The following is a 16,072-nucleotide window of genomic DNA, read 5'->3' as shown; positions in this document are numbered from 1 at the left end:
AATAACTGCACCCAGAATACATGATACAACCTGAGAGGTTTTTCTAGTCTCAAAGATATAAATTAACTAAGTTTTAATACACAACATAATCTGATCAAGTACCTGGCTAAGCAGCAATTTGTTGCTAGAATGCAAAACGTTTCAATGGGTTCTGTCGTGTTGCATGTGTATAATCTGAAACTTGGTGAATATCCTAGTTAACGTAATAATGGTTTGCACTTGTACTGTATCTCTCACTCAATGATTTCAAAGCACTTTACAATCCTTAATTAAGCCTCGTACTATCTATTTTACAGATGCGCATAGTGAAGCATAGAGAGGTTGTTCCAAGAGCACCTGGCAACTTGGTGGCAGAGCCAGGAATAGAACTCAGGGATCCAACTTCTGCCTCTCCACCTGGTTTTTCAATGATTACAACAAACCACTTCAATCAAATAAGTAATAACGAATAATGATATATGTTGAAAAAGTCTTTTGACCAGATTGAATATTGAATAACAAACAATAAAGCATTTTTATATCTTATTTAACTATAGAACAACAGCTAACTTGGTTCTAAGTTCGGCCTCTGCATTGTTGCAGGCTACAATGCTTAGTTCTGGTTTAGTTAGTTGTACAATTTGTGAAAAGAGTCCCCTCTCAAATAGAGTACCTCATAGAGCTGTAAACAAATGGCATCTATGAATCCAACTTGCATGCTGGGAATTTTATTTTTCTTCTCTCTGTTCATTAGATCCTGAAAACACAAAAAGAACTAGTCAGTTTTCACAGCAAACATGCAAGGTGAGTCAGCTCTATATTAAAATAAGTTTAAAAAAATCCAAGAGTCAATCTGGAACTATGTAGTAAGAAACGTAGCAGCACAATATGTTGTCAAGTAGATAACTTGGCTGCATGAACAACTTCTGGAGTCTTTTCCTGGAATGCAGTGTGCAGGCTATCGGGGCAGGCTGAAGCCCACTTTAAGAGGGTAAGATTAGTTTGCACTACTCGTTAAGAATTCCCTTCCTTAATAATTTTGCAGCACTACCAGCTACCCTGGAGGAAAAAATGGTTACCTACCTTTTCATAACTGTTGTTCTTCAAAATGTGTTGCTTATGTCCATTCCATTCTAGGCATGTGTGTGCCCATGTGCGCAGTCGTCAGAGATTTTTGCCTTAGCGATATCTGTAGGGTCAGCAGTGGTGACCCCTGGAGTGATGCGCTCATGCATCGGTATATCAGGCGCTGCTGGCCCTACATCCTCTCAGTTCCTTCTTGCTGGCAACTCCGAGAGAGGGGCAGGAGGGCGGGTAATGGAATGGACATGAGCAACACATCTCGAAGAATAACAGTTAAGAAAAGGCAGGTAACCATTTTTTCTTCTTTGAGTGCTTGTTCATGTCGATTCCATTCTAGGTGACTCACAAGCAGTGTCAATGAAAATGGGCTCAGAGTTCCCAATCTTGCAGCATGCAGCACTGCTCTGCCAAAGCCAGCATTGTCCCGTGCCTCCTGAGTAAGTGCATAAGGGGACGTAAACATATAGACAGACAACTAGGTAGCAGCTCTACAGATCTCTTGGATCGGCACCTGAGCCAGAAAGGCTACTGATGATGCTTGCGCTCTAGTTGAGTGCGCCTTGACTACTGCTGGTGGAGGCACTTTCGCCAGCTCATAGCAGTAGTGGGTGCAGGCCGTGATCCAAGACGAAATCTATTGAGCAGACACTGGGTGACCTATCATCCCGCAATGAACAGTTGCTCTGACTTGTGCAATGGCTTTGTCCTGTCAATGTAGAAGGCCAGCACCCTCCTGATATCCAGAGCATGCAACTTGCATTCCTCTTCCGATTTATGAGGCTTTGGGAGGAAGACAGTTAAGTATATATCCTGGCTGGTATGAAACTGGGAAACTACCTTGGGCAGGAACACCGAGAGCGGCCGCAGCTAATCCTTATCCTCGTAGGATACCATATAAGGCGGTTTTGAAGAAATGCCCCTGTCTCAGACACCCTGTGGGCAGACGTTACCGCAACCAGGAACGAAACCTTCCAGGACAGAAGGATAAGAGAGCAGGAAGCCAGATGTTCAAAGGGAGGTCCCATGAGCCTCAACAGCAAGAGATTCAAGTCCCAGAGACGGACAGGGTCTTGGACATGAGGATAGAAACGCTCCAAGCCTTTCAAAAACCAGGCCATCATGCCATGAATGAAGATCAACCTACCTTGGAACAGAGGGTGGAAAGCCAAAATAGCAGCTAGGTGGATCCTGATCAATGACAAGGACAAACCCTGGAGCTTGAGTTGCAGAAGAGAATCCAGGATCACCTTCAGTAAGGCCTGCTCGGCTTGGATACATCATTCTGAAGCCCAGCATGTGATACTTTTCCACTTGGCCAGGTAAGTTGCTCTGGTGGAGGGCTCTCTGCTACCCAACAAGACCTGTTGAACCCGGCTGAGCATTCCCACTCTTCTGCATTCAGCCTTGCAGTAACCATGCTGTCAAGTGCAATGCCACCAGGTTCAGGTGCAGAAGACTACTGTGGTTCTGTGACAGCAGGTCCGCCAAAGAGGTAGCCGCAACGGGGTGGCTACTGAAAGGTCCAGCAGTGTGCCAAACCACTGTTGGTGAGGCCAATCGGGGGCTGTCAGAATAACCTTTGCCCTGTCCTGTTTGATCTTCATGAGGACTCTGTGGATCAGTGGCACTTGTGGGGAGGCATACATCAGGGCCCCTGACCACAGGAGCAGGAAAGTGTCTGACAGGGAACCCCTGTCCATCCCCTGTAGTGAACAGAACACGTGGCATTTCCTGTTCTGAAGGGACCACGCAAACAAGTCCACCTGAGGAGTCCCCCACTTCCAGAAGATAATACTGACCGCCTCTGGATGGAGCGACAACTCATGGCGAGATGAGAATAATCTGCAAACACGTTCTTGGTCACGGGCAGATGCGCGGCTACCAGATGAATGACATGCCACACACAAAAATCCCAAAGGTGGAGAGCTTCTTGGCAAAGGGCCAATGACCTGGCTCTGCCTTGCTTGTTGATGCAATACATCATGGCGGTATTGTCCATGAGGACCTCCACACCTTGCCCCTCGGGGGGGGGAAAGAAAGCCTGGCGGGCCAGGCAAATCGCTTTGAGCTCCCTGATGTTGATATGAAGGGCCAGATCGTCTTGCAAACAGCAGTCTTGCATGCTGAGCTTGCCCAGGTGGGCTCCCCAGCCCAGGTCCGAAGCATCGGAGATCACTGTCAGTGATGGGGACAGGGCTGCGAAGGGAACTTCTTGCAACACCAACCTGGGGTTCATCCACCAATTCAGGGATGATAGGATGTGATCCAGCACTCTGACTACCCTAAGTCGTGCCTGTTGCGGATGTAAACCAATGCCAGCCATGCTTGCAGAGGCCAGAGATGGAGCCAGACATGACTGACCATGTACTATCGGCCATGTGGCCCAACAGCCACAGGCAGGTGTGAACTATGGTGAGCGGGTGGTTTTCAGATGGCAGATCAGGTCCGACATGGCCTGAAAACGCGCCTCAAGAAGGAAGGCTCTGGCTCGCATGGAGTTGAGAACCGCCCCAATTAACTCTATTAGTTGGACTGGCCTTAAGGTGGATATTTTCTCGTTTACTAACAGGCCCAGGTCACAGAAGGTTGGAGTTACCAGATTGTGGCTTTTCTGCATTTGTTCCTGAGACTTGCCTGTGATGAGCTAATTGTTGAGATATGGGAAGCCATGGACCCCTCGATGTCTCAGGTAAGTGGTCACTGATGCCATACATTTTATGAAGATCCGTGGAGCCGATGAGAGGCCAAAGGGGAACACCGTGAATTGGAAATGGCATCACCCACTATGAAACAGAGGAAATGTCTGTGACCTTGGAATATGAAAATAAGCATCCTTCAAGTCGAGGATGTACCAGTCTCCTGGATTTAGGGAGTGGATGATGAAGGCCATGAAGACCATGTGAAATTTCAACTTCTTGACGGACTTGTTGAAGCGCTGCAGGTCCAGAATGGGTCTCAGGCCCTCTTTTGCTTTCAGGATTAGGAAATAACAGGAGCAGAACCCCATTCCCGTCATGTCCCAAGTGACCTCCTCCACCGCCCCCAGGTGCAGGAGGTTCTCTACCTCTTGAATGAGGAGTTGCTCATGAGGAGCACAGGTGCCAACTTTTTTCCTTGCCAGTGGGTGCTCGCGCCCCCACCTGCCCCAGCCCCGCCCTGACTCCACATCTGCCCAAAGTCCCTGCCCCAATTCCACCCCTCCCTGCCCCTATTGGATCCGTCCCCAAATCCCCGCCCTAGCCCCACCTCCCCCAACCATGCCAGGCTGTTTCACAGTGCCAAGCGCTGGGAAGGCAGCGTGACAAGCAGGACGCAGCGGCATGCTCAGGGGAGGAGGCGGAGGTGAGCTGGGGCAGGGGGGCAGGGCGTGAAGCTGCCAGTGGATGCAGAACACCCACCAGTTTTTCCCCATGGGTGCTCCAGCCCTGGAGCATCCATGGAGTTGGCACCTATGATGATGAGGATCCCTGAAGGGGGATGGGAAAGAGGAGTGAAGAGGGAGGAGGCAGAGATGGTCAAAAACTGCACAGTGTAGCCTTGTGACACTATGTCCAGCACCCAGCGGTCTGAGGTGACCCGGGACCAGGCCAAACTGTAGAGATGAAGACGGTCGAGGAAAGAACGGGGTGGATCCTGGGAGCTGACTTGTTCTTGACTGCACCCTCAAAATGAATGCTTTGGTCCCCAGGATGCTTTGCCAGGCCAGGCTGTGCAGATGAGCGGGAGGAGGAAGCATGGCAACAGTTGAAACTTATATCCTATCCCTTCTCCTTGCAGACCCCGGACAAGGGTGACAAGGCCTTAGCGGCAGGGGAGGCCAGAACTGCTTCTGTGCAGACTGTGGCGTATGCATACCCAGCGAGCAAAGGGTGGACCAAGTGTCCTATAATCCATGCAGCCTCGCATCTGTCTGCTCCAAAAAAATACCATTCCCATCGAATGGGAGGTCCTGGATCGAGGTCTACATTTTTGTGAGAAGCCAGCAGTCTGAAGCCAGGAGCTGCGCCTCATAACCACTGCTGACGCAACCACCCTAGCTGCCAGTCAGCCACATCCCACACCATTTGGAGGGAGCACCTATCTGCCATGGTGCCGAATTCTTTGGCCAAACCCTGTGGGAGGGACTCCTTGAACTTACAGAGGGAGTCCCATAAGTTAAAATTGTATCTGCCTAGGAGAGCCTGATGATTTGCCACCTGGAATTGCAGGCTGGCAGTTGAATACATTTTCTCCAAAAGACTCTTTGTTTTGGGGAGTTGAGTTGGTGTGCCCCTGCTTGTCTTTTTCATTGGCCGCAGAGACAACCAGTGAGCCCGGAGGAGGGTGGATATAAAGATACTCGAACCCTTTGGCTGGGACGAAGTACTTCTTTTCAGCCCTTTTGGAAATGGGAGGGATGGACGGGTTTGCCAGAGGGCCTTGGCAATTTTGAGAACTCAGTCATGCACTGGTAGTGCAGCACGGGCAGAGGTAGAGGCTGAGAGGACGTTGAACAAGGTCTCCTCCTGCTCAACCATCTCGTCCGCCTCTAGGCGCAAGTTCTCGGCCACCCGTCGAAGTGAGGCCTACTGTTCTTTAAAATCATCCGATACCAATAAGGCCACCGACATGGCCTCGGGTGCCCAATTGCACTGGTGGAGTCAAGGCTTGGAGCTGAACTGCCCTTCCGTGCCGGAAGAATCTCCTTCCAGAGACCACGGTGGGCCCCATAACCACAGTGGGCCCATTGATACCTGAGTCTGACTGTTGCCCCGGAAATCAGTGCCCGGAGTGGGAGGATCAGTGCTGGAATCGAGGGGACAGGTTCCAGTGCCAGGCGGACCAGAGACGTGATGGGGAGCACTCTGACGTGGCAGGCAGTCGAGATGTGTGCCGAGAGGACAACAGGTGGGAGGGTAAATGGTGCCGTAGTACGGAGACTGGCACCTCCCTCTAGGCAACCTGTGTTGAGATGGTGGGGACCGTGATCACAGTGCTAGTGACCCAGAGCAAGACCCAGGGATCTGGACTGCGACTCCAGGAATCTGGGGTGCGGAGGTGGAGAGCCTTGTCTTGTCTCGGGATCAGCAGCACTCCACTGCCCCCTGAGGGGTCTTAGCAGCTGGCTTGCCCTTTTGGGGAGCCTCTGCCGTTTTCTGCAGCATGTGCTGTGTCAGCAGCGCACGTGGAGGGCTCTGCTTTCTTGGTGCTGTGGAAGCTTGAGAAGGCGTTGGTGCCGTCAGGGGTTTGGGTCCCATACTGCTCCCGGGAGTCGGTAGTGGTGGACCTTTTAAGGGGCTAAGGGCCCTGACCGGGGAGGCACGCACACACCACTCTGGAGTGGCCAGGCTGCCTGAGTTAGGTCCCTTGCCTGATGACCCGTGGCTCTTCTTGTCTGGAGCCGGACAGCCATGCTTCTTTGTTTTCTTTTTGGGCACTGGCGGCAGGGAATGGTGCTGGGCGGAGCCCGGTGCTGGGTGTGCATGGTGCCCCAAGGCCAAGGTACTAGGCGAGTCTTGGTGGATGGCTTGGAAGCTGAGTGAAGGGCAGACTCCACGAGCAGAGCCCACAAATGACTATCCCGATCCTTCAGAGTCCTGGGCCGGAAGTTTTTACAATACGGCACTTGTCCTTCACATGTGATTTCCCCTAAGCACTTGAGGCAGCTGCTAAGGGAGTCAGTTACAGGCATAGGCCTGTTACAGTCCACACAGGGCTTAAACCTGATTGACCGGGGCATACCCTGCCTGGGTCAAAGTTCTTGCTGGGACTCTAACTTCTAACTACACTTAGCAACTACTTAACACTAACTACTATAAACAAACTATTTACAGGGGTTAAGGCTTGAAGTCAGTAGAAATGAAACTGCTAGCCCTTACAATGCAAGGAAAGGCGATCCAACTAACCACCATAGGTGTTAAGAACTGAGAGGGAGTAGGGCCGGCAGCGTGTGATATATCGACACATGAGTGCAGAACTGAAGGGGGCGCCACTGCCAACCTTACAGATACCACTAGGGCAAAAATCTCTGATGACCGCGAATGTGGGCGTGCGCACACTTAGAATGGAATTGACATGAGCAAGCACTAGAAGAACTTATGCTCTTTACACTATTGTCTGGAAGGTAAATGGTCCGTTGCAGATGTTTGGGAACAAGAAAAGGAAATTAACCATCAGGTGTCAGAATGATTGGGAAGAAGCTCGTTCCATACTCTGATACCCATCACCAAAAATAACATTTAAAAAAGAAAGGGAAGTCCTTTTGACAGTAAGAATTTTGAAAAAGGTGCTACCACATATGGCTTTCCTACTTACTGTTGGTTCTATGTTGAGTTCCTTTCTCTCCTTATCTCCTTGGTCAAAAATTCTGTAGCTACAAGTTCAGCTATCTGTAAGAAATGTCACACGGTGTTCGTTAGTTTAAAAGGCCTGGATTTACACTTTCTACTGGGGGTCAAAACAGAAAGTGTTATTGCTAGGTGGCTGAAAAAGAAATAAGGCCCTGATTCTGAAAAGAATTCTGTAACCATATGCCTGCATGAAGTCCCAGCTGTTTAAATGTGCCTAAATGCAAAATCTCTAGTATTGAGGTAGGCCCACTAAGCTGTCTCAGTCAAATAGCACAGTGTCAAATGAAACATTTTTATCAGTAAACAAACCTAGACTGTAGCACCAAGACTTCACTGTACAAGAAGACACAGCAAACAACTAGCATTTGTTACACATCAGTTCCGAAAAAAGAGCTTATTAGTACATGCATTCAGCTGTCTAACTCCACTGACCTGAGTGGAGTTGCGTGGATTAGAAATCAGGGCCCAATCAGAGCCAGTATGTTCTAGAGGCACTTAAGATATTACAGTGCATTGCACTTGTACATAAGCTATTCCAAAATTTGCTCTATATATGTTAATAAGCTCAACTCACAACAATCCAGTGAGGTAAGCATTAATTTGCAGATGGGTAAAGTGAAGCACAAAAATGATAAGAGACAAATCTAAGATTTTCAAAAGTGTCTAGTGATTTTGGGCATTTCAGTCAGTGGGTGTCCAACTTGAGATACCTGATCTCTGGCTTTCAGAAAGTGTTTACCAGCTATCCTCTGAAAATCAACCCCCTTTAAAGTGTATTAAGTTGGAACCACACACAAAAATGAGAGATCCTAGGCACAAATGTGCACTCACATTTACATGTGCATTTACCACAACATCACAAGCAAACTGGAAAAAGCATCTAGCTAGCCATTCACAATCAAAATGATGATAAATACACATATAAATAAAAGTCAGTTACCATCTGCGGATTGCTCCCAAAGGCTGCGCCTTCCACCAATGCCTTTGCAAAGTGGAAGGTGAGGCTTAGGAAGCAGAAGCTATAATGGAGAGCAAACCCTTAGAAAGTCTTAAATTAAGTTTATACCCGTTGTTGAATTGGCCATGGCTTTGTTATTGCTGACAAATCACAAGCAGTCATCAGCATTGCTCTGTAAAAACAAAGAAAATTCATGATTTGTTGTAACATGAAACTCATGTAGCCATTCAGTCTAGAAGCTAATAAATACAGTATCCAACATCAAACAAAATCAAAGCCAGGCTACCTGATGAAATTACAGAAGATGATAAAAATATCCTTTAATGGGGGACTAGATGTCTGAGGAATGGTAACGAGGTACTGTGCCTTTCTCTTGTGTCATATGACCTGAGCAAATCTAGATCAGATGGGTTGAGATCAAATCCATTACCACAGGAAAGGCCTATGTGAAAAGAGCTGGCTTCAGTCCGTTTGTTAATGGACAGGTACCACATTACAAAAATGACTGTCATCATTGACAATAACTAGCACCTTTGCTGGCTGCTTCAGGAAGAAGGCTGAGGACTGAATGAGCCATGGGCATGGACGTTAACTGAACTAGTCTGCCTATAGAGGCAGTGCCTTCAAAACAAAGTGGTAGCACACTGGTGAGGCAGCCTGGGGAATCTTGCTGTGCTGTTGGTGTGGCTGTTCTCTGTCCCTTGTTTCTCTATCCTTAAATCTCTTTCCTTTCATGGGAAATGAATTTGCTTCAAAACAAGCAGCCCTCCCTGAATCTTTCAGCTACAGATTACAACAGTTCAGTGCTTTAAGACAATGCATCTACAGCAAAAGAAGAACATAGCATTCTGTCAGGAGTCCTGCACCCTTTAGGAACAATAGAAATGCTAGTGGACAGAGGACGCATTATAAAAATCACTGTCATCACTAACAATAACTAGCAATTTTATTGACTGTTTCAGGAGAAAGGCCACAAGAAGTCATTCATCAGAGTTCATCAGGCAACCCCTGCAGCTCTCTTAACAATATTCAGATCCAGGTGTTCATTAACTGACCCACTTGACTTGTGTCAGCTTGTACAAGCCCAGATTACACAAATTTATGTTGGCTCTACTGAAAGTAATAGCAGTGTGTAGTGGAAAACCAGATAGTTGGTAGTACAGTTTGTTTTTTAAACATCTGCCATTTACTTACAAAAATAGCTCCTTCTGCAGAGGATCTTCCCAGTTAAATTGCTTCTTTCGTAGAAGTTCAAAAAACTCTCCCCTTCTCCTTAAAACCAGTAAAAACAAGAGAGAGATTCACAGTCAGTCTGACACAATCCAAACATCTCTCAGCAGCTGTTCAGCCAAATGTATCTCTAACTTACTTAAAGTACAGTGCTAAATCTGTGGCAAGAATGGCTTGTTTTATCATTTTCAGTGTGGCCTTGTATTCTTCAATGGAAAGGTTGCTGAGAATCTGGTTTCCCTGTCAACCAACAACAACAAAAAAAGCAGTGTTAACAATAAAACTTGGAACGTCACCAAATTATTACATTCCCTCCTAGATTCTAAATCACTGGGAGTTGTTTTCTTGTAATTGATGGTTTCTTCATACTCTGCTTTCTCTCACATTCTCCTGCCCACACTCCTGCATAAAAACATACTGCAGTATTCTTGAATAATGGCCCAAAGCTCGGTCGCAGCGCCAGACTAAATGACTGTACATTAGAATACTATAGTATTTTTTATGAGGATATACACAAGAGAGAGAGCAGTCAGGAAGCAAAGACCCTTCCAAGTCTTTATTTCATCCCAAAAAGTTCATTTTCCACAAGCCACATCCTGGACCTGCTTCTTTTTTCCTCCAGTAAAGAGACTGTAACAGACAAATATATTGCTTAGGAACTTGCCAACTTACCTACCATACTGTAAACAACATGTAAGACTCACTCAATTACAAAACAGCATCTAAAATAAGTCATTGCAGTGACCCACTGCAAAACCAAAGCATACTGGGGATGACGTGAGGATATCTACAGTGTTTCCTAGCTTCTGTCAGGTGAATCACTTTTACTATTAGGTAAGCCAACATTACCAAGCCTCTGATATGAAATGAATAGTGTAAATGTGCTATTTCTAAATTATTGTGCATGCTGAATAACTGGTCTTCAAAATTAATATATAATGTAGCAGGAGATTAAGAATGCGGTCATTTTATTTACATATTTATTTCAGTTGGGTTTGGAGTCACTGCTGAATGTCAATGTTTGGCACCTGGGGTTTGGTTCAGGCCCGTTTGTAGCCAAAGGGTATTTAATTTATTTTTCAGAATTGTTGTGTGCATGTGTAAGCAGGGATATACCTTACAAGGCAAGCAACACTGACAATTCAAACAAGGGTTCATTCGAGGTCACAGAACTGGCAACAAAGCTTCTTATTTTCTTTGGTCCAAGGAAGCAGATACTCAAAATGAGAGTTGCAAGGCTTCCCTTATCAGGAAACATTTGGAAAGATTTGGTGACTCTCAGAAGTGGGGCTATGTATTTGCCTTCTTCACCCAAAAAGGAATAAAGATCATTTAGGAATATATAATACTGGGAATCTATCCAGAAACTAAAAATATAAGTGAAATAGGTTAGGGCTTCCTTCAATGCACACACAGAAGCGAGGCATTTACCGGACTATTCAGGATCATCAGGCACTGATCAAAATGGTGATGCTCCATAATTGAGTGGCAATAGAGTTGAGCCAGTGGATGTTCGCTTCTGAGGAGTAAAAACATCACTTGGAGAAAATGAGAAAGTAACTTAAAGGTACCAATCACCTAGCCGCAGTAGCCACACAACTTATTCTCCTACCCCCATCACTTCATTCCCTGTTGGTTCTCTTTTCCTCTTCTTCCATGTGACTGGGCAAACAGAATGAATGCATGTAGAGAAGTGTATAGGGGAGCACAAATGCAGAAACAATGTGATTACTTTTTCAAAATACTGACAGCTCCAAAGTTCTGGTTTTAAATTGGTGCCTGTAGAGGTCACTAACACACAAGCAATGAAAAAATAATTTAAGATTCTTTAAGTGGCAAGAGTCTAAAAATAAAAAGAAAAAAAAAAGGACACAGAAAACTTCAAAAGAGGAGAATTTTTTTAAAAATATACCTACGTTTACCTATCAGGTGACTTCTTGAATAAGCAATTTAGGCAGGTGGCTTTTCTGCAGCTACTGAGCTTGCAAGTAGCAAATGGCAATAGTAACTCAATCCAAAGCCCACTAAAGTCAGTGAAAAAGCTCCTAGTGAATTCAGTAGGCTTTGGATCAGGTCCTGTAGGAGTCAATGCCAGCCATGCCCTCCTTAGCTTGTGACCCTAGTGACTACACACCAGTCATCTTTCTCATTCTGTTCCAGAATAAATGCTTTGATTTATAATGAACAAGCATTACTGAGCTAGCATTTCTCCTGTGATCAATAAAAAATCCAAAGAAAAATGGCATGTGAGTTGTGCAGCCTTTATTATACCACTGATAGAACAAACATTATGAAACTAACTGTATGGATGCAAAGTTAATTTAAGGATATTGAGCTTATTGTGCTTGCTTAATTTTGGATAAAATAGGGAAACTTCTTCTCTGAAGATTTCTCCGTTTTCTCCCTCTTCTCCATTGCATAATGGTGTTCTTTGCTTTTATTACTGAGCCTGACAAATCTCCTATTTTTAACCATTTGAATTTCATCTCCACATCATTGCCCTGATCCCCTCAGCTAAGGACTAGTTGGGATTCCCTCTGAAACTTGTTTCACTGCTGACCCTGTATCAAGCACTGTAGTCACCTATAACCTGATTCTGCAAATCCTTACCAATGTGAATAATCCTAACTTAAATATACAGTCCTATGGGGCTACTTGCATGAGGACAGTTTACTCCATGAGTAACTGGAACTGCAGGATTGTGCCCCTCCTAGGAGATAAGTGCAAAGGATTATTGGGCAAAGTGCAAGAGTGTGTGTGTGTATCCTAGGATGGCTGCCAATATACCTATGGTGCAATTCTGTCTCCAGTGAAGTCACTGGCAAAACTCCCATTGACATCAATGGGGTCAGGATTTCATCCTTATCAGAGATCCAAATAACTAAGGAAGGACACAAGTTATGTTCCCATCTACTGTACCAAACTGGGGCTAAGAGTGTTGCCTCCTCAGCATTTGCAGCCCCTGCTATTCTGGGAAGGAAGATACCAGTGGTGGGAATAAACTCAAGTTCCTAACATGATCAGTGCATGGCGTTTCCGTTAGGCCCACAGGCCAGGCCAAAGGACACCATTCTTTCTGAATACAGTGATTTGATTATATAACCTTCTCTCATTGCTCTTGCCTTCTTTACACACACGTTTGGGAAAAACTGTGCATCTGCCAAGAGATCCTAAAACTGAGTCCATTTCCTGTAATATGTGCTAGGGGGATAGTTCCCTTTTTTTTTTTTTTAAACCCATTGCTCAAGAAAAGAATCTTGTGCCAAGTATTACTCCCTCTCCCCCAACTGAAAAAAACAATTCATCTCTGGAAAACTCTTTTACTTTTAATTTGGTTTCTACTAGCCTGAGAGATTTAAAAACAAAATCCCTGGAACTGTTATTAATGAAAAAAATGTAAAGTTGTAATCGACTCAGATTTGTGGCATGTGTGAATGTTGGATTTTGCTATCTATGACTTTTTCCCAGGACATTTTTGAAGAGCAGATGACGCATATCCAGATGTTGTCCAGGAAATTTATTTTTAAATAAATAAAGGAAAAACATAGCTAACTGGTTCCAATCACTGTTTGTTTGTGGGTTACTGGATTCCCCATTTTCGGGTCAAAGGACTGCCATCAGTTCAGCTTTTTAGCTTTTTTTTGGTTCTCACACACCATAATTGGAACAATTCTGAGCCCCAAAGTTTCAGTGTGGATCAATAGACCTGAGAGGAAGGAATTTGCTCACTTTTTACTTATTTTCCTACATTTCCTCCCATTACTCCCAGTCTTCCCTCCCTCACATGCATATTCTTTTCCTCCTCTATGGGCTATCTTGACAGCACCTTATTGTGCCCACCAAGTATAAAGAAAGCCACTTCCTCCAAAGTTAGCTTCAACATTACTCTCCCACTCCATCAGAAAGAGATGCTGAGAAATTCATACTGTATCTCTTCCCCAAACCTGGTCAGAACCAGACACTGCTGCAATATCACAGTAATTCTTTTATAACTACAGTGTCTAATCAAACTATTAATTTAATCAAAGCACTAAATAAAGGTATCATCTGCCCCCATTCAACATAATGGCAAAACTCCCTCTGACTTTGGTGGTGCTGAATCAAGCATTAAATGTTAAATATCAGTGGGAAACATTTTCAAAATCACTTAAGTCACTTTGGAGCATAAGTGTAATTGACTTTCAAGGAGACTTTTGTTCCTAAGTGTCTAAGTCACTTTTGAAAAGTGGCTCAGGCCATGTCTGCACTACAGGGAATACAGTGGCATAGCTACAGCACCGTACCTATGCCACCATAACTCTGCATACGTATGCCACCAACTCCACATACATTTTTAAGAAGTCTTACATCTGTATTTTAGTCTAAACAACCCAGCATTCAATGAATTCATGAGAAACATGAGTAGTTGATCAGTTAAATTACTTAGTCATGGTGTGTTTATCCTAATGTTCTCAGATTTATTGATTTGCAAAACTCAATTCACAAAGGCTCCCCCTGTCATTAGTGCACATTATCAAGATTCTACTCTTTCTAATTTTCTGTTGTTTTTTTTAAATTAATTTCGGTGAAATAAGAAAATATATCTGTGCTTTTCCTTCCCCTCCTGACAGACTTGCTTACCTCTGTATATAAGAGTTATTCACCCCTCTGTGATCCAGATCATGGCTTAGGGCTGCTATCAACAAAGCAAGTATCTCTAGGTCAGTCAGTTTGTTCTGTATGTAACAGGAAATACAAGATGTCTGTTAGCTTTGCAATACAGATTTGATACTAAATGCATTAGTATTGTCAACATATACCTTCTAGAACTTTGATAGTTTTAGTCAGAATAGGACAATTAGTTTCCTCAAAGAAAAGCAGTTAGCAATGGTTCACTGTAAAACTGGGGGACATATCTAGTAGGATTCCCGGGGTCCGTCCTAGGTCTGGTACTATTCAATATTTTCATTAATAACTTGGATAACAGAGTGGAGAGAATGCTTATAAAATTTATGGAGGATTCCAGGATTAGTATTCAAAACGACCTTGACAAGTTGTAGAATTGGTCTGAAATCAATCACATGAAATTCTATAAAGACAATGCAAAGTACTGCACTTAACAAAGAAAAAAAAATCAAATGTACAACTACAAAATGGGGAATAACTGACTAGGTACTAGTACTGCTGAAAAGGATTTGGGGGATTATAATGGATCACAAATTGTATATGTATCAACAATGTGATGCAGTCATGAAAAAGGCTAATATTCTAGGGTGTATTAACAAAAAATGTCATATGTAAGACACAGGAGATAATTGTCCCATTCTACTTGGCACTGGTGAGGCCTCACCTGGAGTACTGTATCTGTTCTGGGCACCATTCTCTAAGAAAGAAGTGGACAAACTGGAGAGAGTCCAGAAGACAGCAACAAAAACAAAAGGTTTAAAAAACCTGACCTATTAGGAAAGGTTAAAAAAACTAGGCATATTTAGTTTTGAGAAAAGAAGGCTGAGGGAGGACCTAATAAAAAGTCTTCAAATATGTTAAGGGCTGTTATAAAGAGGATGGCGATCAACTGTCCACTGAAGGTCGGATAAGACATAATCAACAATCTGCAGCAAGGGAGATTTCGGTTAGATATTAGGAAAAGCTTTCTAATTATAAGGGTAGTTGAGTTTGTGGAGTCTCTGTCATTGGAGGTTTTTAAGAACAGGTTAGACAAATGTCTGTCAGGGATTGGCCTAGGTCAGGGGTCGGCAACCTACAGCATGAGCCGATTTTGCCTGGCATGTGGCTCCCAGCCAGGGTCCCAGCTGCCAGCCCCACTCAGCCTGGTGCCGGCTGAGTGAACGGAACCCCAGGCTGGAAGGAGGCTGAGCGGGGCCAGCGGCCAGGACCCCAGACTGCTGGCAGGCGCGCCGCCTGGCTCCTCCCTCACTGCGCTCGGGTTCTGCGGCTCCCAGAAGTGTAAGCCACCACCGCTGCCCCTCCCGCAGCTCCCCTCCCTCCCGCTGCCTCAGCACTGTGAGGGAGGGGCTATGCGTGCAGCAGCCCAGCAGCATGTTTTGCCTCCATGTGGAGCCAGCGTCTGACTGGCATGGGCATGGTAAGGGGAGTCCAAGGGGGGCAGTCAGGGAGCAGAGGTAGGGCTGGATGGGTTGGGAGTTCTGGGGGTCTGTCTGGGGGCAGGGGTGTGGATAAGGGTTGGGGCAGTCAGGAGACAAATAGGGGGTAGGGTCCTGGGTAGGGTGCAAGGTGGAAGTTTCGCTTAGGGCGCAAAATATCCTTGCACTGGCCCTGCCCCAGGGGGTGCGTGCACCCCAGGTTAAGAACCACTGCACTAAACTGATAAAATCTGCATTTTAATTCAATTTTAAATGAAGCTTCTTAAACATCTTAAAAAACTTGTTTACTTTACATACAACAATAGTTTATAGACTTACAGAGATCTTCTAAAAACATTAAAATGTATTACTGGCACGCAAAACCCTTAAATTACAATGAATAAATAAAG

General features: G+C 45.1%; 1 protein-coding gene across 1 annotated transcript in view; it reads right to left on the bottom strand.

Moving 5' to 3' along the window:
* PDE5A (phosphodiesterase 5A) overlaps positions 1-16,072 on the bottom strand; it is a 102,337-nt gene that overhangs the window by 8,812 nt on the left and 77,453 nt on the right. The window contains 8 exon segments of the mRNA XM_030564293.1: positions 653-736; positions 7,357-7,406; positions 7,409-7,430; positions 8,458-8,521; positions 9,544-9,621; positions 9,719-9,819; positions 11,011-11,098; positions 14,200-14,294. Coding sequence (XP_030420153.1) covers positions 653-736; positions 7,357-7,406; positions 7,409-7,430; positions 8,458-8,521; positions 9,544-9,621; positions 9,719-9,819; positions 11,011-11,098; positions 14,200-14,294 — 582 coding nt within the window.

This window comes from Gopherus evgoodei, chromosome 5, assembly GCF_007399415.2.
Source record: "Gopherus evgoodei ecotype Sinaloan lineage chromosome 5, rGopEvg1_v1.p, whole genome shotgun sequence".
In the NCBI taxonomy this organism is placed as follows: domain Eukaryota; kingdom Metazoa; phylum Chordata; order Testudines; family Testudinidae; genus Gopherus; species Gopherus evgoodei.
Note: the sequence above shows the minus strand (reverse complement) of the source record. Positions and strands in the feature narration are given on the sequence as shown.